This window comes from Salarias fasciatus, chromosome 14 (assembly GCF_902148845.1).
Source record: "Salarias fasciatus chromosome 14, fSalaFa1.1, whole genome shotgun sequence".
Lineage (NCBI taxonomy): Eukaryota > Metazoa > Chordata > Actinopteri > Blenniiformes > Blenniidae > Salarias > Salarias fasciatus.
The window spans coordinates 18,564,975-18,591,141 of NC_043758.1; the positions used below are offsets into that span (position 1 = coordinate 18,564,975).

At 40.4% G+C, this 26,167-nt stretch overlaps 3 protein-coding genes across 3 annotated transcripts; 1 reads left to right on the top strand and 2 right to left on the bottom strand.

The window, feature by feature from the left end:
* Positions 1-314: 314 nt before the first annotated feature.
* Positions 315-5,018, bottom strand: mmp20a (matrix metallopeptidase 20a (enamelysin)). Its single transcript, XM_030108139.1, has 10 exons — positions 4,911-5,018; positions 3,877-4,121; positions 3,596-3,744; positions 3,378-3,503; positions 2,411-2,572; positions 2,214-2,325; positions 2,006-2,148; positions 1,609-1,765; positions 736-839; positions 315-415 (listed from the first exon to the last, which is right to left on the bottom strand). Exons 1-10 carry the CDS (start codon positions 5,016-5,018, stop codon positions 315-317), a joined length of 1,407 nt encoding a protein of 468 aa, XP_029963999.1.
* Positions 5,019-5,554: 536 nt separating this feature from the next.
* Positions 5,555-9,990, bottom strand: mmp20b (matrix metallopeptidase 20b (enamelysin)). Its single transcript, XM_030107661.1, has 10 exons — positions 9,856-9,990; positions 8,878-9,116; positions 8,151-8,299; positions 7,823-7,948; positions 7,572-7,736; positions 7,355-7,490; positions 7,129-7,262; positions 6,716-6,872; positions 6,097-6,200; positions 5,555-5,667 (listed from the first exon to the last, which is right to left on the bottom strand). Exons 1-10 carry the CDS (start codon positions 9,988-9,990, stop codon positions 5,555-5,557), a joined length of 1,458 nt encoding a protein of 485 aa, XP_029963521.1.
* Positions 9,991-18,648: 8,658 nt separating this feature from the next.
* On the top strand, positions 18,649-21,854 carry mmp13b (matrix metallopeptidase 13b). The gene is made up of 11 exons (XM_030108137.1): positions 18,649-18,745; positions 18,846-18,956; positions 19,319-19,446; positions 19,549-19,697; positions 19,793-19,918; positions 20,004-20,159; positions 20,249-20,369; positions 20,523-20,656; positions 20,734-20,893; positions 21,356-21,459; positions 21,543-21,854. Exons 1-11 carry the CDS (start codon positions 18,653-18,655, stop codon positions 21,641-21,643), a joined length of 1,383 nt encoding a protein of 460 aa, XP_029963997.1. The 5' UTR covers positions 18,649-18,652; the 3' UTR covers positions 21,644-21,854.
* The last annotated feature ends 4,313 nt before the right edge of the window (positions 21,855-26,167 follow it).

Genomic DNA, 26,167 nt, shown 5'->3' on the forward strand with positions numbered 1-26,167 from the left:
TTTTATTGAGTCCATTTTAATAAAATACAAACCATTTATACATATTCAGAATAATGTGTAAACATCACGTAGAAGTAATTTTCCATAGTAACATATGTGATTTGTGAGATTCAATTTCAGTACACAAGACGTCTAAAATATTCAAAACAAGATATACATCACGACGGAGTCTCACATTTCAACTCCTCAGCCCTGTGTACTTTCACAAAAATACAAAATACATGCATACAGGTACAATTTGTCTTAATTTAGCACCAAATTAATGTAAAATATTTTCTTTTTCAATCATATAAAGTCCAGAGGTGAGTCTGGAATCAGCATCCCAGCCAGTTATTTCCTGAGATCACTTTCACCACCCGCTTCTGTCTGAAGTCGTACTGGTAGGAATGGGCCCCACTGAGCAGGAAGATGCTCCCTGTCAGAACAAATCATACAACAACAGGCCATCAAAGCTCAAACATCATCAACTGTTCCAAATATCTGTTGTGAGTTAGTTGGAGGATCAAGTATTTCTGTGTTGTCGACCTATTTCAGCCTCCACGAGAAACATTGTCCTAAAAGTGGGTCAGATGGTGATTTTGGTGTGCTGAGACTGGTAAATTCCACCCGTTTACCACCAAAACATGGTAAAAGCAAGAAATTACAACTTCTATTTCAGTTGCGCTTTATATGCATGCTGCTGTGCCTGACTTAAAGTTCATAGACGACCATAAACTGGGCTTCTCTTGTTTTTACCGTGCAACTTGAACGCGGCGTCGACCGTCCTGGGGATTCCGAGCCAGTCTCTTTCAATGACCCTGGGGAAGCCGGGGTCCATCTCTTTCTTCTGTTCGTCGTACCTGAGGTCGGACCCAAGAAATGCATGTTTGTACCTTTTTTTTTTTACTTTGTGAGTGTGAAAATGTTTTCAAAGGGCATGTAAAAACAAAACATTTTAATTATTTTCTCTTAAGTAAGTAAAATTTATTTGTATAACGCTTTTCACAGATACTTCGCAGTGGCAGAGAATCATATAAAGATCAAAATATAAGGATAAAAGATCATATAAACAGAGCATGATGCATAGCACATAAGATAAGAGATTGTATAAACATTGCAAAGTACATAAGATCAGAGAGATAAGAAATCATATAGACAGTGCTGTACAACGCTGTACATAATGTTTCCTCTCGTAGAGCCATTTGTTAGGAGAATTTGCAATGCCTTTAAATATATTATAGATTAATTGTTCTTTTTTCTGAATTTTATTGGGATTATGAATATATCTGGCCATGCAGGATTAAGTTGTTTATCAGTTATTGAACTATTTGTTATTTTCTATCAAACTATAAAACAGAATTCACTTTGCTCGTCATGAATTCACAAATTATGTCCTATGTAAAAAGTGTTGTGCTTATTTGAACGCCATAGTGTTTGAACATGAGGATCTTTAAAATGAAATTTAAAGACAATAGATGGAGATTTGGAAAACTAACAGGACACAACTAAGTTATTAAATTACACAAATTCAAAAAGTTCTTTCATACATGTGTGTTTTCAGTTAAATTTGTTGAACTTCCTTCAGTCATGTCAAACATACATGACTGACAACCAGAATCAAAGAATTACCTGTAATAAAACTCTCCTACGAAGAACATAGTTTTCCCATATTCACTGACGTGCACGGCAGCGTCGACCTGTCGCACGCTGGAGGGGAGGCCGTACTCGTGGATGGAGCCGCCGCGACTTTTCGCCTTAAGCTGCTGAACCACCCAGTACTTACGACCTGGAAAAACACAGCCGTGTCACTACATTTCGGGACACTGTGGAAAAAAAAAACAAAAAAAAAACAGCAGCATACCGCAAGCGCTGCCAACCTGAATGAGCCTCTTGCAAGGACTGCAACACTTAAAGTTACACAAGGCTGTAATTTGGCAGCAGTGTTGTGTTCTCGCACCGGGGAATCGGCCTTGTCATGCTGACAGGGCCTAATAGGTGCTTTGCGAGACACTGCCCATTACCCTACCGACGAATATGTACGCCACGCCTTTGGCGGGGATGTCGTACGCTGCGTCCACGTGAGCGCCGATGCTCGGGAAGTATGTGCTGATCATCCCGTCCCGCAGCCGGTTCCAATACGTCGACTTTGTTGTTCTCCTCCACATGCGTCTGCGTTGAAACAAGAGTCAGTCGCACTTCCAGAACTTTGGAGATGCACTGCATCGCATACATACTTGTTCCGAAAGAAAACGATCTCCTTTTCAATTATTGCCGCTGCATCAAAGGAAAAGTTGGGGCTGCATTTTTCTGAGGAGGGCTTGATTTCCTGTTGTTTGTTGAGCTTGCCTGAGAAGAAGTTTGAGAACTTATTTCACACATTGTTTATGAACTGTGTTGTCTTTCTGTGTGAGTTGTTGCACGCTGTACTCACCGTACAGTGTCTGGATCCCCTGCTCGTCATCTGCTGAGAGAGAGTACTGCGTGCTGCTGTGGTGTCTGTACGTGGGGTACATGATGGACGAGGGGTCTTGTGAGTGAGTCAGGCCGAGTGAGTGGCCGAGCTCATGAGCCGCAACAGCGAACAGGTTGTAACCTGAAATACAGCAACCGGCTGTCACTACTTTTATTGAATTGAAGGAATGACCCTGAAAACCGCATCCTTGAAAGCATTTTAACAGTTAAATATATTTGTCTCTTTAATGGTCTGTGTGTGTCAAAGGCAAGATCAGCTGTGAAGCTCTGCAACAGTCCAGCAAAGAGACTGACATTCCCTTTGGGAGAGGCTGGTTGTTGGGGAATAATTTCCCCGCTGGACCACATCCTTTCCTCTGTGCTTATTTTGCCCTCAGGCTGCCGTTTCTTCTTGGCAGCACCAATTAAGACAAACATATTTTGGCTCGTCCTTCATTCCTTCAGCCATCAGGCTGCTGAATCTCCAGAGCCATGCAGGGAACAGATGAGGTAGCTTGTCCCTTTTTCTTTGAAGATTTTGCACACACTTTGATTATGCCTGAACGCATATGGAGTGTGTTATCTAAGTTTTCTTTTTGATTGATTTTTCTTGGCTGGTGAAATGGGTCAACTCTGCACGTACAATAAGAATGATGTAATATGATATCATACTTATAATACAATTCCTATGATACTATACAATATGGATGGCATAATTCATACAGTAGTCGCAAATGCAATACAAGAGAGTCTCAATTTGTCAAAAGTAAATCCAAAATTTAGTTTTCTTCCAAATGTGATTAACAAGTAGGGAAAATTTTCTAAGAAATGTTCATTTCAATTAAAGATAAAACTTTTCACCATTAGATTCAAAAACCTTGGTTATGGGCAAACATTTTTTTCTAGATCGCACATTTTAATATGGCGAGCATGATTAAATGACAAACCTTGCTTTGCTGCTGTCCAAGTTTCATCATCATCAAAGTGCACGTCTCCACCGATCCCCTCTCCTGGCTGAAAGGCGTGAGCCAGCACCCCCCCGGGTCCATCGAAAGGAAAGAAATCCCCATGCACTGCAGCAGAAAAACGTCAAATCAAAGGCTGCTGCACAAGCTCTGCTTTCTTATCAGTCCAAGTTAGAAAGAAAACTTGTTTTCAGATTTACTTCCGCGGGCAAAGGTGAAGACGATGTCAGCTGGGCCTTGATTGACTTTGATGAACTTCAGTGGAGTTGCGTCACTCCACATTTTCAGGGCTAAACGAAACGACTTCTCCACATCCTCTTTCTTCATGTCAGGAGTAAATCTGGAAATCCTGCATGCAATGCCAACAAGTTTTACATCACCTGTTACACACATAGGCCAAAAGAAAATTGAATAAATAGAAATAAATCAATAGAAAAATCAAATGAATCAATAACATGAGTATTGTAAAACTGGAGCTCACATGTACGTGATGGTGTTCTTCTTCCATTTCGGCCTGGTGGGATAAAAGCTGAAGTTGTCCACATCTGGAACACCACAGCGTGGTTTCTTCATCACTTTCAGAGTGTCAGAATCCAAGAGTCCTGTTTCTTTAAGGCCAAAGAAGTTTTGCATTTCTCTGATCTTGTCCTCCGTGGCTGGAGCAGACCTGATCTCTCGCTGATTTCTGCCTCTGAGCTTCAGACTGTAAAACCTCCTCAGGTAGTCCTGTGGAGACGAGGAGTTCAGGTCCGGGAAAGATGTTCCAAAGAAAAATCTGTTTCCAATACAGTAAAATCGCTAGTGGGATGCCATGTGGTATATATTGAATGCATGATTGAACCTGGTATTTTCTTTTTTTATAATGCATTTGTGATATAAAATAAGCAAGAGTGGCTTGATTTTAGTTTCTGAAAATCATTTCCCTCTCAAGCACCTGCAAACTTGTCTTGCAATAATATTCAATAGTTTCTTCATTCATTCATTGTTTGTGAAAGGACAAAACATAAATAACTAAACCTCTATGTCAAAGGTTATGTAAATCAACTGCAAAATAGTTAGCATTTTGAAATATTAATCCCTTCTTTCTCTTATTTCTGATATTTTTCATCCACCACAGCCTTCAGTTTGTTCCAGAGTTCATTTCTATAGAATAATTCTACTTGATGCTTTTAGTAGATAATTATGAGATTCTCATTCGCAGTCAAACATAAAAAAAGTAAATATTATAAATATTTAACTGCTCATGTTGACATTACAGTACAGATTGCCAATGTTATTACGTATAAATGAAAGTTTGTCAAAGAACTTTTACACCGAAGCTTCCTTCTCAAAGAGTTCAAATACACGTTATTGCCGTTTGATTAAAGACACAGTTTCAAAAAGTTTACAATGAACATCCAAAACCACATGATAAAAGCACTAACACGATATATAATCTGTATTAACGCCAACATGAATTAAATATTTGATTCCAGAGAACACGGTTTCCATATAAAGTCCAACCTGCCCACAAACCTCAGCCAGCTCCACATCCTCGGGCCTCGGCCGCCGCTCCTCAGCGACGGGTAGACTCCACGAGAGCAACATTACAGAGCCCAAAACCGTCATCCGCAACAACTCCATGTTTTAAATGCACAATTGCAGCCGACTTCACATTTTTTATATGGGAGTATTCTTGAACTTGTTAGGAAATCACATGGCCCGAAAGTGTTCAATCCTGGTAGTTACAGCTGGGTCTCTGGGCCCCCCTTTTGAGGAGGTTTTGCGGTTAAAACCTCTCAATCAGGCATCTGCAAATGTCTGGGCTTTCTGTCTGTAATGGGGAAAGACGTCTGCGTGCAAAGCGTTTCATCGTATACAAACCAGAGGTGCTTTTTTTGTCTGCTAAGCAAGTCAAAACAAGCAGAACATATGAAGTAAACCTTATTTGCTCTCTGCACCATGTTGCACTGCATGCATCCCACACTTTGTACAAAACAAGTGGTAACACGCAACAAAGTACAAAAACGGAAAGAGTTCACATTCAAATTCTTTATTATGATAAAAGGTGACATCTGATAAATAAAACTATACTCAAAAACTGAAGTGCACAGTGATTTCCCACTTTCTTTTAAATCATCTTGTCAAGATTTCCAAGCGATTTCCTCATTCTATGGGTTTCATACAGTATTTGAACAGCCGAGCCAGGAATTTGCTGTCTCAACCCCAACAACATGCTTTTGGGTGTAGTCGAATTTGTAGACTTGTGGTCCCACAAAGAAGTAGATGAAACCTGGGGTTAAAAAGAAACAGTTTTAGCTTTTCAACTGGCAAGCAAAATCATTCACATATTTCACTTTTGGGATGTTGTGTTGCCTACAATTTCATGATGATTGCAATGAGGAGTATAATTCTGAACTCAAATATCCACTTTGGCACACAGCTGAAATTACAGCATATCATCTGAAGGAATTTAAGAGGCAAATTATACAGTTTGAGTGGCAGAGGCAAACCACATGTTCTGCAGTGAAACAGCTGATCCTGGATGTAGGTTAACATTCCCCTTCTATTAATCACAATGTTTCTTCCATTCGCCCCTCAAGCAAAAGACAGAATTAGATTTTTCTTTCTGTCGTTAAGGTAAAACACTGTACTTATTGATGCACATTAACTGTAATTGGTTCAGCTATTTTGAACGGCTGGTAATATGCGCTGTGCTCACCCTCCTTGTGAAAGGCTGCATTGACTGTAGTGTTGATTCCAGGAAAGTCTTCACTGATGTACTTTGGATAACCAAAATCCATAACCTTTCGGTTTTCGTTGTAGCTGGAAAAGATGCAAACAGTGCTTGTCAGAGATCGTGAGTCACAATCGTCCGCTCATCTTTGAAAGCTCGGGTCAGACTTTATTTTCTCGTCATCAGACCTCAGGAGTCCAGTTGAGCTGTTTGCTCTCCAGGTGAGATCCAAATGACAGAGTGAGTCCTTTAGTCAGACCTGAGTCAACTTTTGTGATCTAGCTGTGTTGTACATTTATTTCTACATTTAATATTAAACTTTTTTTTTTTTAACCAGCACTTCATTGAGAACACAAATGAGCAGAGAAAGAGTATAATTTGATCTGATTCATTCTACATTGCTCACAAATGTTGCATGCATTTACAAAAACCACAACTGTTGCAATGTTGTGGTGCAGAAATGGGGAAAAAACACTTCCCTCCAAAATCTTTAAATCATCAACAGCAGTGAAGCAAAATGTTCTGATGTGTGAACATGCATACAAGTCAGAGCAATTGTGGTTTAAACCCGCTTTATCTCTGAACTGCTTACTGATTGTCTCACCTCCAGTAAATGTCATGCATAAAGAAGAGGGTGCGTGCTGTTTTCACTATGTGCACCGCTGCGTCAACATCTTGAACCCAGGCAGGAAATCCAAAGTGGGTGAGAGCTCTGGGCTTTCCCTTCACCAGAGAGCCTTTCACTGTCCAGAACATTGACTCTACGAAAAGAGTAAAAGAACAAATAAAAACTGTTTAAAAAAAATTACTGATTAAGTATCACCAAAAAGTGCATGAGATTTATAGTGTCACATGTTGTTACACGATTCAAGTTATGCTCATGATTGCTGGATGATTATTAGATTGATCCTGCAAAAACATCTGGCATCAGGTTTTTTTTTTTTTTTTTAATAAATATGCAATATTATCACCAACATGCACGTTGGCTAAGGAGCGATTTCAGCACTGTGCATTTACCGTGAATGAGGTAAGCAGTGGATCTGCGAGGGATCCAGAAGGCAGCGTGGATACTTGTTTCAATCTTGGGCATGAAGTTGGAGATGGGTCCCTCTTTGATGTCGTACTGCTCTTTATGTTTGATCCAGAGGTATCTTGTGGAGGAAAGAAAGAGAAACAATATCAGTGTGTATGTTATTGAATTGCTTCAAAGTTGTATTGAGCATGTAAACATCTGTCAAAATACCGTTCTCTGAAAAAGAAGGTTGCATCCCCAACAGTAGTCACAGCATCAAACGTCATGTCTGGAGCACATCTGTCCTGCATGAGCCGAGGGAACAACGACCCGGGCAGCCAGGGTGTGAGCTGAACTCGGACCGGGTCTGCAAACCAATCATAGAGTCATCTCATTGAAGATGAGAGGATTACTCACATCTGGAGTATTATATTGGATGACCAAAGACATTTACTGTAAAGGGCTCTAATGTTGGCTATATCTTCCCTGGACAGCAGGTTGGCTGGTCGATTCGTTCTGTAGTTTGGAAACATCAGTGACTCTGGGTTTTTAGAATGCTTGAGGCCCAACGCATGTCCGAACTCATGAGCTGCGACCACACGCAGATTAAAACCTGCAGCAACACAAAGAAGAAAGAAATCGGGTTGTTGCCTTTGTGGGATTTCTATACAGTCTGTACGGTGTTGTTGGGTGAAGCACCTGCATCTCCTGCTGTCCAGCGCTCATCGTCGTCAAAATGCGTATCTCCTCCGACGCCCAGCCCAGGCCCAAAAGCGTGAGCCAGCGTGCCTCTTGGTCCATCGAAGGGATACAAGTCGCCATGCACTACACAGCACGATTCATGTGAAAGGTGAGATTAAATGACAAATTATTCCTCATCACTGCTTCGTTTGACATTTTGTTCACAAGCAACGCTGTGACCAAATCTCTCACATTTGCACAATATGCTGATTTATCTGCTGACAATGTCATTTTTCGTCAGTTCCCTTCCGTCGCTTTACAGAAGGAAAACATAGGTTGAACCCACCAAAGGTCACAAACTCCACCATGATGTCAGCGTTGCGGCCGTGTAATCTGACGAACGTCAGACCGCTGGCTCTGGCCCACACACTGAAGGCTGAGTCAATCAGGGAGTCGACTGTGCTGCGAGTCAAATCCCTGGTGTACCTGCCAACGCTGCAACAAATGCAAGAGGTCAATACACAAGATTGCTCTGGAATAAATTTAACGCCAATAAAAAGCACTGACACCACAATTTCATGTCAAAATAGCAGCAACCTCAGAGTAGCAAGCTGAGAAAACAGGAACCGCAGGATTATACGGCCATTTGAAAATCCACTGTTACATTTTAAAACAATGCCTTCCTTTGTTCCTAATTATACATTTATTGTGCAGGAATGCCTCAAAGACAGTCTTTTCAGAGAGTCTGCACAGGACCAGAATATTTCAGACAGTGTTACATAAGTTCAAGCGTGTATGGTCAGCTTGGCTTTGTAGCGGTCCCATAATAGCTGCCACAGGCAGGAGTCCCAAAAGCCAGAGGTCTGTTAGACATAACGATTTTTGGCACTTGCTATTCCCTGTTTTCATTGCTTGCCGGCTCAGCATGCCCAGGCTCAGAATTGGTTGGGTTTGCATATTAGCTGGGCTGTTTTAGTTTAGTTTTTTTTTGTTTTGTTTTAACACCAGGTCCAAGACAGTATCGAGTGACAGCAACGGAATCATCAGGCATGATATAAGGCCAGAGTTGATACCTGTATGTGATGACGTTCCTTTTCCATCGTGTCCCCTGAATGTGACTGTACTCCTCCACATCGGGAACGCCGCACCGCGGACTCCCCATCACTCCCAGCGTGTCTGAATCCAATATGCCCGTTGCATTGAGACCAAAGAAAATCTGCATGTCTTTCACTTTGGAGGTGAAGGAGGCTCCGCTCCGCTTCATGCGCCCCAGAGGATCTCTTTCCAGATGGTAATACCGCTGAAGATAGTCCTGGGAGCAGGAATAATAGCCGTGTCAGATAAAGATCTTACACCGAAAAATACTGTTGCCACTGAGTTTTTTTCAAGCCCTTCCTCAAGGGGTCCTCTGCCCTGCATGTTCCAGTTGTCATCCTCAGGCTCTGCAGAGGCTTCATAGCACCCATTCCCTCCTCCACTGGAATAAACAAGCAGGGCAAGGGTACCTGAGGACAAAACCTAGGAAATATTGCCCTATATCTATAATAAATACAGTTGTTCCTTTCTCCAAGGCAGCATGCATTATAAGTTATGTGTTACAATAAAAACTTTGCAGTTTGATTTCATAATATAATTTATGCACAGCTATAAATTCTACACAAATGACCTCATTTGCATTGCTTTTAATGGCCAAATTTACAGCATCATCTATCTTTTGCACAGTCCTTATTGCAACAGAATCCGATTCACAAAAGCACATTTAATGAGGACTTAGCAGGCAACTTACTTCAAAGGAAAAACACTGGCTTATTTAGGGGGAAAAAAAGCAGCTGCAATGAGAACATTGAATGTAAAGATACTTGAAGAATCAGCAAACTTGACAACATCAGAGACAACAAAACATTACCTCAATGTGCATGCAGGCAATCATGGATCCTAGCAAGGCAGCAGAAGCACATTCAGACTGCCTTGGTTTTTGCATTGTCCCAAAAAAATGAAGTCACACACACAGTCAAGCTTTTGTAGCACACTTCATGCAATTATGCACTTACTGTGGCCAGCTTCAAGTCAACCTGTGGTTCTGCTGCAGAGGTGCTCTCGTCCTGCGGCGTGGATGTGGGTGCCGGGGAACATGGACAAGGCAGGAGCAGGACCAGGACACAGCAAGAGAGCAACATGACATGCATCTCAGACGCCACATGTGTGAACAGTCGTTCACCTAGTCGCCCAGTCGCAGCACATGGAGATGGTAGGTCTGGTTAATGAGAAAGCCTTTTAAATGGTTATTGTGACTCATTCCTCTTGCAAATCCCAGGGAAACCTCTGACAGTAGTATGGAATTAGGGAGGGGTTTACAGGGAGCCAAGGACAGCCAAAAAAAGAAAAGAAAAGAAATGAAATTTGAAGTTTTTGCAATGTGTCATTTTCACCAGCGACATTACTGTATCTGATTTCATTTGGATTTAACTTTCTGTTATCTTGGAGCAAAAGAGATAGCTCTGTGACATGTTGAGATATTGAGAATGCATTTTGTTTACTCTCATATAATTTTTTACATTTCTAAAAATACTACTGAGTTATGTGGTTCTGATTTAGAAACCTTACTTAACTGCAAGTACAGGTGAGATAAAGCATGATTACTAAAGGAGTTTTTAGGATGCAACATATTGATTCATAAATAATCCTGAATAAGGAGCTGGGACGACAGCATGAAGTAACGCCGATAAGGCCTCAGCCTTATCTTAGAGTCATTACTGTTACAACAAATGTGGTTTGTAAACTTGTTTGTTTTCTGCCGTTACAAACCAAGCAGATCCGATATTGAGCAAATAATTTCCCCATCGGTGTTTTTGTGGAGAATTCTCGACTGAACCCACTCAAGACTGATGCAACACCAGCTGGGTAGCGCGGCCGAGTCCCACGCATTCTGAGAGGACTCCCGAAATAACAACATCAAAGCCCTTTCTCATCCAGTTTTAGCACATGCATGTGAGAGAGGTCGATGAGAGAGTTTGCAGAAAGGAGACTTGAAATTGCAGGGGTGGATTTAAGGCCTTCGCAAAATAAAATGGCCGTCCGCCAGGACGCCTGGGCTGACAAGGGTGGTGCCGCGGTAAATCCAGGCTACAATTACAGTTGATTGGCTATTGTGGGGCATTATGGGACCAGCAACATTCCCCTGCAGGGCAACTCGGGCTGACATTTTCACAGAATGCCACACTCTTTTTGCTAGAAATCTTGAATGATCAGTGCTGCTTTAATTTTTACGGACTGTGCAGAGACAAGAAAATGAAGTCAAGTGCAGTTTAGAGATTACAAGGTTACAAGCTGGGAGACACCGGTGTGAGACCCATAACTTTTCCATATCAGAAAGAAAACCATAAGACAGTTTTTTTTCATCTGAAAAGACAAATCAACCACTGAAAAAACCTTGTCTCTTTTATAAAATTCTGAATGGGCTTAAAGTTAAAAAATGATGTGGCAAAGCATCAAATACAAAAGAAATTAGTCTTTACACAAGTCAGTGATTTTAGATTGCAGTCGCTCAGTTGAATGACGTCTGCTCCGTTTCTATTTTACTTAACTTTGTGAGTTCAGTCAATCGACAAATATTAGGAAAGTCTTTACAAAAGAACAAAAAACATCAGGTTCAAAACTCACCAATTTTTATATAAAACATTAATTACAAATTTATTCAAATGAAAGTAACACATCTGTGAATTAAAACTGCTTGTATTGCATTATATACAGTATATTTAAAAAAGGGGGAAACATTGCCACAGTGTTTTCCAAAATCTTGAGTGGCTTTCATAATTTTACAGAAATTTGCATGGCCTTCTTTAATATCATATCTGTGATCAGTAGTTGTTTGGTTGAGGCGTGTAAAGAAAACCACTTGTTTTTTTCTTGAATAATACAGCATTTTCTGGCTTGGTTTATGGATTGCACTAGATGTTAAACATATAATAAAAAGTTAACTATTTGGGTACCAGTGCAAAAGAAATATTGGTATTTATGCTAAGATTACATTTAATCATGCATGATATATGTCTTTAAATTTTATAAATGAAATGTCTCTCATAGCCCAATATATTTCCTTGTTTAAAGTAATGCAATGGAGTATATTGATGTAAGAAATTATAACTGTGATAGGGGTTTGCGTTGCCAAATTCTTATATCCATTTCCTCTTTCATGTCTGACCTTCACATCACTGCAACATCATGAGTCACTTTGAGGGAATATAGCACCAGATTTGAGGATGTTTGTGTGAAAATGTTTTGCATTGCCACAGTGATAAGAATAGTCTTGTTGGGCTTCACCTTTGACCAGTGGCCACCAAGGCTTAGTCTTTGAACAAGGGCTCCTGTAGCATCATGAAGAACTCAAGGATTCATAAAAGCAATAAATGTATCAGAAATGAGACGGATGGAATAGATGAGAGACGTAACACAGAAACACAGGGTTACCAGTGTAATATAGACGAAGTGCTTGATCAAACCAAGGGAAAGCCATCGTCTGAACGCATCGCAGTCTCTGACATGAAGATCTCAAGCTCCAGAAGGTGTTTATAGGCATTCATCTGCAGTATCATCTTTAATAAGTGGACTGAAACATCATCTTCAATGACAAAATCACAAAATGTATCTAAAAATAGTCGCATTAATAAAACATTTTGACATTTAACAAGGAAATCTATCTAGAAAATGGACACAGTACTGAAATGACAATATTTTCAAGTTACACATCAGAACCGTATCATTCTGAATTGCTTTGTTGCAACGTGATTGATGGTCTCACTGTAAAAATATCAGTGGTTCTAGTTAGGATTGGGTTCTTTCTTGTGTGTTGTCACTGTGTGGGGCGTTTCTGGTTTCAGTGTGTGCCTTGTCTATATAGACACATGAATGTACAATCTGAAATTGGCTGCCTTTGTGTCCCTCTAGTGGTACCATGAAAGTAGTGCAACGTGCATTTCTCACACTTAGAAAGTAATACCAAGAAGACCAGATTTTCCTACATCAGTGTGGTTCAGCACTAAAAATGTTCTGTTATCGGTTTAACTCTGGATTTGAGAAGCTAGAGGGGTGATATTGAGTTTTAACTCAGTTTTGACTTCACAATAATAAAATCAGAACTACACTGAAAGAACTATTTCTTTCTCGTTAGTGGCTTCACGAAGTGAACCAGAAAACCCTTCTCATTTATTCAAATGTGTTATTTCATGCTTGTGATAAAAGGTCGGTCCAGTTTTCAACAACATGAATTAAAAGAACACACTTGCAAAAAAGATTTAGTTATGATTTGATAAAACATTGTTGTGATTTCAGAGTAAGAGGAGCTTCTCACTCACCTGATAGAGGCCAGATTGTTGTTTGAGAGTATTAAGATTGGGTATAATTTCAAATGTTTGGTGCCCTCTTGAGGTGTTTTTTCAAAATGTATAATCTGTTCTTCTATCAAACCTTGGCCTAAAAAAGCCTCAAACCTTGGTCTTAATGTCCATGTCTTACAGGGACATGCACTCAAGATCTCGCCTGTCATCACAAAAGGTGAACAGACTGACACAAAGAGCACTGACTCAAAGAGCAAAACCAAATTTTATACACTTATATCGGTGTGTTCTGGATGTACACAGTCAGACAAAATCAAAGATGTGTGTCACTGAAGTACGCAGAGTCAGAAAAACGCCCGCTGATTTCCCAGGAACCTAATTACTTGTCAGTATGTTGCCCTTCTTGTCAGTCCAAAAAAATCTGCCAATCATGAAAATCAGCAAACCTGAACTGTCACCACGAATTCAATGCAGTTCACACTGTGACATTTCCTTGGCATTTGAAGTTGCACAGCGAGTTAGTTGAGCTCTTTTCTTCTGCATTGTTCTTGTGGAATTGCAGCGTGTGCATATTAAAATAGAGCTCTTTTTTTATTTGCTGGCATCCGTGTAATTTAAGGCGTCCTTTTTACTGTAGGCTGCTGCTGATTCACTGTGTCTCTGTTCAAAATGTCCTCAGTCATCATTCCATTGAATTACATAACAAATCGCACCAGGCAGACGCTCCTGTCTGGAAAATTGAAGTTCTGTGTCTCTGATGATCCTTTTAAAAGGAATGCTATGGTATTGGACGTATTAAGAAGCATCAACATCATACAAAGTGTTTGATGGTTTTCATTTGTCAGTTAAAAGTGATGTGTTGTTATTTGACTTGTCTGAGTCCCGTGTGCAAAAACTTGTGAAAATATGGAGTAAGCAGGAAAACAAGTAGTAATTTCAAGAAGCTTTGTTAATACAAGTTAAAAAACCAAAAAAAAAGCTGTTCTTTTGTCTTCTCAACAGTTCCACATGAGCAAGCATAACAAACTGTGGAAGGGAAAAACTCCCGTTTTAAAGGAGGAAACCTTCCTTTTACAGAAGGGTGGGGGGGATACAGGAGAGAGAGATAGAGCCCAGTCTGGAAGAGAGACACGTGTGACGTACTACACAGATGAAATGCAGGAAATTCTTATTATGATTCCATAATAAATCATAATACTCTTGACATGCATTTCAGTTTTTAGCAAAGTTACAACTCCAGTTGATTTACTTCAGGGGTCACCCACTCCGTCCTGTAGGGTTTAGGATTCTGTTCTCAAGCTGTCCAACGTCATCTTGACTCATAAGTATTTCTTCATTTCTTCATACTGAATCATACATAACAACTGTAAATATACAGCAGCCTCGTTGGTGCTCAGTGTTTCCTAATGACTCTTAAAACAATTCTTTTCTGACTCTGAAAAGGTTCTTTAGACTTTCTTACACTGTAATTGCTCGTCAGCAGAAGAGGACCTCTGTTTCTGATGAGATCATGGATGCAACTCTTTTCATCTGTGATTCAGTGAAGAGCTTTGTCAACGTTCAGAGCTGACGTTGCTCTTTCTGGAAGTGGAACAGTGGGTAAACTGTGCAGAAAGTCTCAGCTCCTCCTTCTCAGACCTCCCAAGACCGACTAATGTCTTTTGGTTCAAAGGGTAAAGCCAGTGGAGTCCGGAGACATGAAGTCTTCCTTTGTCTTTTTGTATAGCTCCTGACAAAAGCTCCTGACCTCTGTGCGCCCTGATTTTTCTTTCCAGACTCTTTAACTATTACTAAAAGCCCCTCACGCGGCAGTTTGTGCACCATGTTGTTCCACTGCCGACACCGAACATGTCATTTCCACTGTCTCACTACACTGTTGTTTTCACGTTCCAGCAGTGGAGAATGAAAACACTGTCCTGTAAAATACATTTACAGACTTCTCAGAAAAACTCAACTGTTATGAACTTTACAGAGTAATTAATTCACACATGAAGGGAGATTATCTGAAACCTGTCTTGGTATGTCATGTCTAAACATCATCATCAACAGTTTTGGAAAACAAACATTGTAAAGTGAGTCACAGAAATGTCAGGACTATTGTCAGTGACATGTGACTAATATATACAATGCAATTATTACACAACAGGATCTGACAATGACAAGTGACCTCAACATTTGTAATGTTATAATCATGCAGATGAGTGCGATCACTGAAGAGAAACAAAACAGCATAAACAAAAGATTGCTCTCTCTATGGAAATAAGCAAGGAGCAAACTCAAGAATGTGCTTTTTATGTGTCCAGTGTTTGAATTAGAAGGGTCCGTCTCACTGTACTGGTCAGGAAAAAGTTGACCATGCCCACATGTTTACCTTTTATTGCTCTGTCTGACAAAACATGTGCACGATATTTCCCTCACTCTTTACTGAACTTTACATAACCATCCGGTTTGAGATTGTATTATGCAACAAAGTCAGGTTTGCATCAGGAATTATCAGGCGTTGCCATAGCAATGGAAATAATCTGCACATCATTAACTTACACCAGGCGCTCCATGTCCACTTGGACTAATCTAAACTATCCACAAAATCGCATATGTGTCAATGCTTTGAACATCAAATACAAGATTTCTTTCAGAACCACGATCATTGCCCTCATTAACATGAATATTTTCCATTTATCATCCAGCTCTCTGCAGGTTTAATGTTTGCCATAATATCATGAGTCTGTCTGAGTAAGTGAGGAAGTAACACCGTACCCAAAAGCCAGAGCTCAGCTCACTTCTTCATCAGTTGAAAATTATTCTCCTGCTTCTGAAACAACATCAAGGTTTCATTCTACAGGTCAACATGTAGTCTCTGAATTCTTGAAATACAGAAAATGGGTCACGACCTAAAACAGCGAAGTCTGTATTTTCATCTAATTTTATGTTTGCTGGCGACCACTTTAAAATAACAGAAAAAAATCCCCCGGCAGCCAACTTCCCCAGGCATGAGTCAGACGCACTCTGTCAGCCGCCACCTAAACACTGATGTTACTCTAAAAATATTTGTCTCCGCAGGATGTTGGAGTGCATGGTCACACTGCTTGCTGGACATGTTTTTCCAAATCAATTACAGATGAGCAGTGTTTTGATCTCCCATCTGCCGCTCTGAATGCGCACACTCAACTCTGCAAAACATCTCTCTTGACGTATAGAGTCCAGATGTGTGTTGATATTCTCAGTCAGATGTTCAACAGCAATTCCAAATGAACACATTTTTTAATACTTGTTCAAAAATACTGTTTTCTTCTAGTGTTTTCTTGGGTCGTTTGATTTGACATACCAGATTTGAACTATTAAGACTTCACCACTGAATTGTTTCTCAAAAGAATTCCTTTGTTGGGCAAGAGGCAAATTACGTTGTCTTTTTCAGACGTGTCATAAAAGACAATGAGTCGTTACCTCCCCGAGGGGCCACAAGTACCTCCTCTGTTTGCATTTGTGATTGTCTGTTGTCAGAGGCAGAACTCTGAAGGTGTGGTGTTTAAAGGTTATGACTGGGTGCAGAATGGTGGAGGGATTCAAACTCATATGATCTAGTTGAACTGCACCCACAACATTTCATTCAGTCTTTGTGAGAGGTACAGCTGTCAAAAAAACACCATGGGAATAAATGTTCTGGTCAGGTCGTTGGCCTCAGCTCATGAGTTCAAGAGTCCTCTTCAGATTAGATGGCCAATATGGCTACTACGTATTCCTTTTATCATGCATTCAACCATCTATCCTTCCAATTATGATTGCCACTGTTTGGAAACCACTGAGTCCGTCACTGAGCAAACACAGAGACAGGAAACCAGAGTAGCTACCCAGAAAAAAAATCCACCCATGCACAGGGGGTGCACAGGCGTGTTGAAAAGAGTATTTGATTACAGCAACTGCTCACTTATGTAACAGAGAGAAGAGTAAAATCTATGTTATGATCTTTTAATTATATGTACTCAGTTGTAAGTCAGATGGCAGCGTCCACATTTTTGTTATTTGAATAAATAAAGTCATTAAATTATTAAACAGTGGAGATGAACTAACAGCGTGCAGAGAGCAACAGGCAGCTCTTGGTAACTTCAAAAAAATTGCACTTACTGTTCAAAAAATAAGTTACTGTGACATAAAACTTCAGAGTGCATCGTCCTAGTCTTAAAAAACTAGGGATCAATCGATTTTTAGCAGTAATGATAAAACATTTACAACTTTAAAATTCTTCTTGGCATAGCCCCATTAAAAAAAAAACATCTGGCTTCAACTAAAGCCTTCTCTTTCATATTTCTTTTGAATGGTCTCGTTACGCCTGAAATTGGCTTGATAGTAACGTCACAGTCCTGAAGCATCCTGAGGAGAACATTATTAATCTCTCCAAAAACACATCTGATGCAAATGAATGAGTCCGCAGAACTGTGCAGCTCATTCATGTCAGTCAGGTGCTGGAGCAGAGGCACATCTGGAACATCTGGAACATAAAGGCCAACAGGACCAGAACCAGCACAAGCAAACAGTTTCTGGAGTGATTTGAGCTAACTCAATTTACTTTGGCTTTTTTAACCTCTTAGAAGCTTTTACCGAGTCCACAACAGTGGTGTTGAAGATAATCAGTGTTTCCTCCGTGAGAACAAATCCTTCTTCAGAATTCACTCGATTGAGAAATTGAGTATTCAAGGGAAATTTGGCTGCTGATTGTCTTATTTACTCAATGTGTAATTCTGTGGAAATGTGATTCATATTGAATTGGAAATGCAAACACTGGAAACACGTGCATCCAGAAGAGCTGGATTTAATTAGCACTCAACAAAACCAACACAGGTTTCTTTACGCCACCAACTTGATTTTTATAAGCATGAGCGTATACTCTCAATGTGCTGAATTATTGTTACATTTCCATTATGTCTTTGTCTTGGATGTGTGTTTGTTAGTCATGTATCCCAAATGTTTCCTTCTAAAATAAGATGCAGACTATCATGAGACTGGCAGGAGCATGAAATAATTCCCTAGAGTTCCCGATTTTTTTTTTTTTTTTTAAAAAAGAGGCCTAGATTTTGTTTTCCGGCTGAAGAAGATATTCAGATAAAGGAATCAAAGCTCATTCCCCTTCAAGAAACCCCCTAAATATTTTCTGCCAATGAATGTTTTTCTTTAAAATGTTGTCACTGTGGGAGAAAGATCAGCAAAATAACATAATTTATGCCTCATAGACATTTTAAGCTAATTTCTTATTGGCCAGCTCCTGGAGTCATGATAAACTGGGAAAATGGGGAAAATGTTTTTTATCAAAGCCTGTTCTGACTTCAAAGCATGAAGCTGAAACCACAGCCACTGGAGTTTCACAATACAAGCATGTTCTCCACACACAGAGGGGGAAGTGGTTAGGTGCTTTTACATGAATCATAGGGACTCTGAAAAAAAAAAGTGGGCTTCGACACTATAAATGCCCCTCCGAGCTTCTGTAACCCAAATGACCGCTCTGAACCCAGAGGTGACAACAATGATCGCTTGGCTCCTGCTGCTGGCGCTGGTCGCTCCCTCGTCAACCCTCCCTCTGTCGTCCAGGCAGAAAGACAGCTGGCATTTAGCAGAGGTAAGCCCTGAAGCCTCTACTGTTGGATATGTTGTTCCTGTCAATATTAATAATACATGTGTGGATTGATCAAAAATGTTTTTGCTCCCCTTTCATACAGAAATACCTCCGTCGCTTCTATGGTCTGCCTGCCGGCCTTCAAGGGAGACAGAGATCCTCCAGTCTCTTTCAAACAAAGATCAAGGAAATGCAGAAATTCTTCAACCTCAAGGTGAATAAATTGCGGAAAAATATTTGAGTCCCACTGAGCAGTCGTTCACTTTGATCGGCAATTTAGGTTCCGTTGGTTTTCAAAGTTTTAGCTCTGATTAAATATGTATTTGTGCAGATTTTTTTTTTAAATTGAATGTGTAAGTAGATGCTGTATCATGAGTTGTAAACTGTTTTGAAAAAACATATTTCTAAGCAATGGCTTTGACCAGTGAGGATAAGGGGCACTAGTTCTCTCATTGATGTATTTCACCTTCTGTAGATTGATAGATGGATCCCCTGACAATGAAAACCCTAACGGGAGGCAGATCACCGACATGCATCTATATAACATGTTTTCTCTCCACCCTGTTGTTTATAAAGGTGACAGGGAATCTGGATGATAACACTTTGGATGTAATGCAGCAGGCCCGATGTGGAGTCCCGGATATTGGGGAGTACAATCACTTCCCTCGACACCTCAAGTGGCAAAACAATAATGTCACATTCAGGTATGCGCAGAAAAACAATTCTTAGACACAGTTCTGTCAAAGGTGTTCATCAGTGTGATTTATCCAGTCCTGTTCCTTGTCCTGTGTCGCACCATGTTTCAGGATATTGAATTATACACCCGATCTGAAGAAGTCAGATGTAGACAGGGCTATCCGCACGGCGCTGAACGTCTGGGCGGATGTCACTCCTCTGACGTTTAAGAAGCTGTACTACGGGAATGCTGATATAATGATCAGCTTTGGATCAAAAGGTACAAAAGGACGACTATATATACAATAAAACAATACATTTGTGCTCTGCTCAACACATACTGTATATAACAGCTATTTTACTTCTATTCTGAAGAGCATGGCGACCACAACCCTTTCGATGGCCCTAATGGACTGCTGGCTCATGCATACCCTCCTGGTCAAGGCATTGGTGGAGACACACACTTTGATGAGGATGAACACTGGACCAAAGATTCATCGGGTGAGAATCCTCACAAGGGAGTTCAGCCGCATTATAGCCATTGCTACAAATAATTGAATCATGTTTCTTTTTCTTTTTTCTGCAGCTTACAACCTCTTTATCGTGGCAGCCCATGAGTTGGGCCACGCCCTCGGTATGGGCCATTCCACTGACCCAGGTGCTCTGATGTACCCCGTCTACGCGTACGCTACAGGATACCCGCTGGCTGAGGACGACATCGAAGGCATTCAAGCTCTCTATGGTGGGATGACAATAAATATATGGTTGTTTCTTTAGAAGGACTTGTGATATGAAATTAATTGTGCTTTCATTCCCCGACTTAAATTGCAGGTCCCAACCCCAACGCAAGGAAAGTGAAGCCAAAACCCGACGCACCGAACAAATGTGACCCCATGTTGACTTTCGATGCTGCTACAGAGCTCAGAGGAGAAACCATCATCTTCAAAGACAGGTACGCTATTATATATTAGACAAAGTATGTGATCAAGTGACAGTTTTTCTGATGAAATTGCAAAAAGCCTCAATAGATTCTGCATCTATCACTGTGAAGTGACAGCAAACTTTATTGTGCTAAATTCTGCTCACATGTCTGAACTCGCTGCAGGTTCTATTGGCGCCTTCATCCCCAGATGCCAGAGCCTGAGCAGACCATGATCAAGTCCACATGGCCGTCTCTCCCAAACAAGGTGGACGCAGCGTACGAGAACCCGGAGAAGGACGTGGTCACCATATTTAGTGGTGAGTTAAATGCTTGTTATTGCTTTAATGCCTGTTGCTGTAAACATGAGTGATAAACCCGCTTTGTGTTTCGAAAGGTATTCGAATGTGGGCTTTGAATGGCTACAACGTCGTGGATGGTTACCCAAAGTACATCCACAAACTTGGTCTGCCCAAGAGCGTTCGGAAAATCGACGCCGCCGTGCACATTTCAGACACAGGAAAGACTTTGCTCTTTACTGAGGAAGACTATTGGAGGTATGTGAGGATGGATTCCAGATGCCCTGTCTGTAGTGACACATTAAAGTAGTGATACTGTTTTGACCAAACAGGAGATGAATTAAGACATTACAAATATTGACATTACTATCTACAATTTTAATTAATATTCAAACATCTTGCCCCACCGGCAATATTGCGGCCACCGCTGCAATATTTTAATCTGCATTTTGGAAGTCAATAGGTTTATTGTGCCATATGCTTTATATTTCATATCTGCATTTGTTTATCAGCATGTGATTATTTTATACTGTGTTGCATATCTGAAGATATCAGGTAACGTGACTTCAGTGTCTGCTATTGACAATAAAAAGTCCTTTATAGTCGTTTTTGAGTAAAGAACATTGTACCTTTCAATAGCACATTCTCAGGTTCCTGTCCTTCTCTGTAGGATAAAAGTCACACTTGCTTCATGACTTTCTGTATATCCGTCACCTACAGCTATGATGAAGCCACAGGCACCATGGACAGTGGTTACCCACGATCCATTGAGGATGACTTTCCTGGAATGGACGATGAAGTTGACGCTGCCACTTATCATTATGGTAACATAAAATCTAAACGCTCTCACTAAAAGGTCATAGTAATGTTGTTTTTTACAGAAACCTTCTACTCTGCTCTCTTTCAGGATACTTGTACTTTTTCCACGAACACATACAGTACGAGTACAGTTACAACTCAAGGAAAGTCATGCGTATCCTGAGGACCAACTCTATTCTCAACTGCTGATGAGCTGGACTGTGAGCCTCCCCTGTTACTTGGAGAAATGTCAAATTATAGCTGGCTATATGACATAGGACGCAGCGCGGCAAACTGTGCACAAGTTTATTTCTATTTATTTTACGCTGGTGTATTGTATAGAAACTATTACTAAACATATCGAGAAAATTAAGATGTCAGGCTTCTTGACTGCAGTGTGACAACCTGGTCCACTTATATATTTATAGCAATTAAATGGATTCTATTTTCTTTCTTTCTTTTTTTTATTGTATTTCTCTAAATGTGACAGATTCCATTGCACGGGAAAAACAAGCATCAGGATGCAGAGTAACACTTTGTGTAGCAGCCAGGTTAGTGTTAATTTGAACTTAAAGACATTAAAAAAGTTTTGGATCACAAACAAATAGAATTTCAGGTTCTTTCATTGTGATTCTCTCCAGGCAAATAGAAATGTTGGAGCCTTTTGAGCCAGATCATTGTTTGATGAGATATTGTTCAAGCACTGGGATTTTCTTTGTTTTTGATTAAATGTGTGTCTGTGTTTGAATAGAAAACATTTGGACATTATATATTAAATAAATTTTGAAGAAAAATAAGGACATTTTCTGTGGTCTGATGGAATCTTTATTTTTCATGCTGCTACTATGACACAAACTGGTGAATAATTTGTTTTTGTTGTGTTTTAAACCCCCAAATACACCAGTACAGTTAAAATAAAATAAAAAAAATATATATTCTGCTTGCTGAAATGTATGATTAAAAGACAGTCAGCCATTTGCAATGTTTCCTGAAGCCCTTTTATGAATTATACATGATACAGATGGGTTATTGACTGCAACTCTTATGAAACATGCAGGATATTAAAGATCTGTGTGCAGAGCAGGGATGTTCAGGTATACCTATATTATTGCACGAGTTTTGCAGCAGTTAGCGCTGGTCTCACAGGAGGGAACATCCCTGGCTTCGGGGGCTTCTGTGCTGAAATGTTGCTGTGATTGCTTTCTGGGTAATCTAGTTTCTTCCCACAGTTTATAAAGATGCATTCAAGGATAAATAGTGACTGTAAATTGCTTGTAGGTGTGAATGTGTTAGTGTGTGTGACTGCCTGTCTGCACAGAGTGCTGGAGTGTCTGCCCTCACAATCAGCTCATCAGCCCTTACTTGGACAAATCAAAGATAGATGAATGAATAGATGAAATCCAGTGCAATCCTTTATCATTTGTGTAGATCAAAAACTAGGTTAAGAAGAAGAGGGCGAAGCTGTGCTGGAATAGAATGGCAGCAGAATTTGCAACCGTCTTCATTGTGGCATGCAGCTACCACACATGTCCACTAGAGGGCGCTCCTGTCAACAATTTGAGTAAAGGCCTTTTCAGAGCCCTGATAATGATTTTGGAGCTGGTTAAGTATTTGCAAACCAGTTCCAATATTGAAATTCCCCTAAGTGTTGGCCTTCACAGCACAGAATGTCTTAATGTAATCCTGGATTGGACTCTGGACGTATTAACACAGAGTACATGTACCGATCACATCAATAAGCACTGAGCGTTTATCCCCCAGCAGCATGTTATAAGCCAACAGAAAGTCTCTGACTGTGCGAGACGTGTTGTGGAAAATCAAGGAATTGTGTCCAGAAGGTCCAGCAGGCGTTTAAGGAAACTGTAGCCTGAACCAGGCAGCATAATCCACATGCAGGCCCAATCATGTGGATGTAATTACAGTGCAGCCAGGCAGTCACCTCATTTGCTCATTTTCGAGGTATTGCGTGTTGTCTGGCCGCGTCACTGGCTCTCAAATCCCACGTGTTTGTCGCTGGTGTTGACTCTGACAGTCTGAAGCTTACAGAAACACATACGGTTCACATTAAAGTAATATCAGATGGAATAAAAATCTAATTATCACAGTTGCTCCTCAGTGTATCGGAAGTGATACGTCAGTTTCACCATTTTGTGCGACAAAAAAAAGTGGATGTTGCAAAGGACCTTTTGCAGAAGGAAGAAAGAAAACATTTAAACAAAAGGAGTTTCAGTCTTGGGCAAACAACACAGACAGGGGGAGGCTCAGCAGCCACTGGCTCCACCGACTCCAGCCCTCCAGTTTAAAACGGTCCCAAATCCACCATTTCTTCTACAACCTTATTTCGTTGCTTAAGCCCATGTTCAGGGGTGAATGTTTGTGGCCTAGAAAAACACAAACAGACCCAATTCCGCAAAGTGAGGAGCAAAGAAGCACTCCCTTTCGTTTGCACACTTGGAGGCTTTTTCCCTCCTTGGGGAAAGTGAATCTGACAGTCTCTTGTCTGTAGATGTTGTCCTAACTCCTAATGGCTGGCGCAAAATGCACAACTTTTAGCTGACTTTTTGTCAGGGGATGCGGCCGAGAATCAACGGTGAGATACTTTGAGCCCGTGTGGATTCAGAGGTCATGTAAGTCCTCAGCTTTTCATTTCGCTCCATTCACTGGATGGGTACCTCTCTTTCTCTCTCGCTCCTCGCTCCCTGCCCCAGTCAGAAGTCATTACCATAACCAGGTCTTTCAACTTGTCCAAACTGCAGAAGGATTTAAACCAGAGCCAAATGAGAAGATCATAAACCCTAATGAATTTTAATGACCCGATGCTGGTTATGCTGCTTGGGACGTCGGAAATCCAAATACATTCCTGTCTTGTGTTGCAGAAGAGGTCAGTAACTCCCAGCAGCTTCACCTGCTTCTTTTCAAGATCCAAGTATTCGTTTTAGCATAAATATTGTTTCAATGTTGTTGCTGATTAATGTATCTGTTTTATGACCTCACTTAAATACAGCTCTGCTATATTTATGACCTTTATGTATTCTGGTGTAATGATGAAAGAAACTTTAAACTTCAAATTTCCTTTATTCTAAGAATAATCTGGAACCATTGAGGCTGTTGTGTGATCGACTGGAACACTTCAGCAAAGCTGTGATACACTTAACACAAGAATTGTGACACTGAGGAGCCTGGAAAGACGCATCTGGTTGAGAGGTGATGATGACCTCAGTAATGCAGAACCGGACCAATGAGTCAAAGGTTTCAGTCGTTACACTAATGTTACAAGGTTCACTCAGATTTTTAAGGTTTCCCTTCATCATCCATATATATATATTTAACATGCCATACTATATGCTTTATAATGCTTTGGCTTTGATAATTTAATAAAAACTTGAAAAGTGAGGAGGGATCAAAGAGGTCAGCAAAAAAAAAAAAAAAGGGAAAAGGAAAATGGAGGTATCCTCCTGGGAAAACCCTCACAGTCCAGCTCCTGATAGAAACCAGATGCAGGGGAGAATGACAAAGAGGGCAGCAGTTTCAACATATATCCTTTTTCCTCTGGGAAACTCCCTCTGCAGACCACCGGAGTGAGAAAGGTGATGCAAGAATACTTCGAACTTAACGCAAACTGTCAACAGAAAAAAGGGAAAAAAGAAAAACTGCTTCTATTTTTTAAACTCTTATTAAATTCTCATTTTATTGTTGGTTGAGAATTATTTCAGTGTTTTAATCGTCCTGAGCAACGTGGCTGCTATTGTTTTCTCAGTGACTTTTCTGTGCTGATATGTTTACCCAGAGTCTTCTCTTCTTAACAACTTGATTCAACATGGCTGTGTTTGTTTACTGCCGCCTTCTGGTCGTCTTATCATGCCTGCCTGTTCTTCCACTCTTCTCCGCAACAGATTAGAGGTTGTGTTGTTTGTAAGGCAGTCCCTCACCGAGGAAATACTTTCTTGCCTTGAGCACTAAGAATGTGAATACAATCTTGATTTGCTTATCAAGTCTATCAAGCATTGATGAGTCAGATCGAGGGCAGAATCACGAAAGTGAACTAAAATTTAGGAAGTCATGAATCAGATCGATCTTCTAAAGTTCAAAACAATGGACTGGTGATATAGAGTTCCAGAAAGACTGATCATGGTTTGATTGTCTGGCTTGGAAGTCTGTTTGTTCAAGTTTGCATGTTTTCCTTTGCGTGTTTGTTTTTCTGATGTGAGGCTCTCTGGTTTCTGAACAAAGTCCAAAACCTGGCATTGGTGTCAGTGTACTTGACTTGTTGCCCTGAGAACATTTCTTGGTGTGAACATTTTTCTTTTTAATGAATTGGAGTACATGCTATTTCTTTTGCACTGGTCCTCCGTTTGTTACAAGCAAAACCGCGTCCCTAATACCTGTTGCATTTTGTCAGTGACAGGTTACCTTTCAAAATGTGCATCAAAGGTGCGTATCTGGCGGTAATCTATTTGTTCAAACCTGATTAAAACTGAGCAAAAGCTGATCTTTTTCATTAAAGCAGTTCTTTTACAGTTACACGTTACATGCGATTAGCCCCATCTATGTTATAAATACCCAACAGCATTACGTATGTGCCAGAAACCATAAAAAGACTCTATAAAGCCTTTTTTTTATCCCTCATCTAATAGCTTTTGCAAATCCTGAAAGACCACGTTTTTCTATTAGTGTGTGAATATATCACTATGAATACATTTCTTAATGAGAAACGCAAATAGGAAAATGACAGTT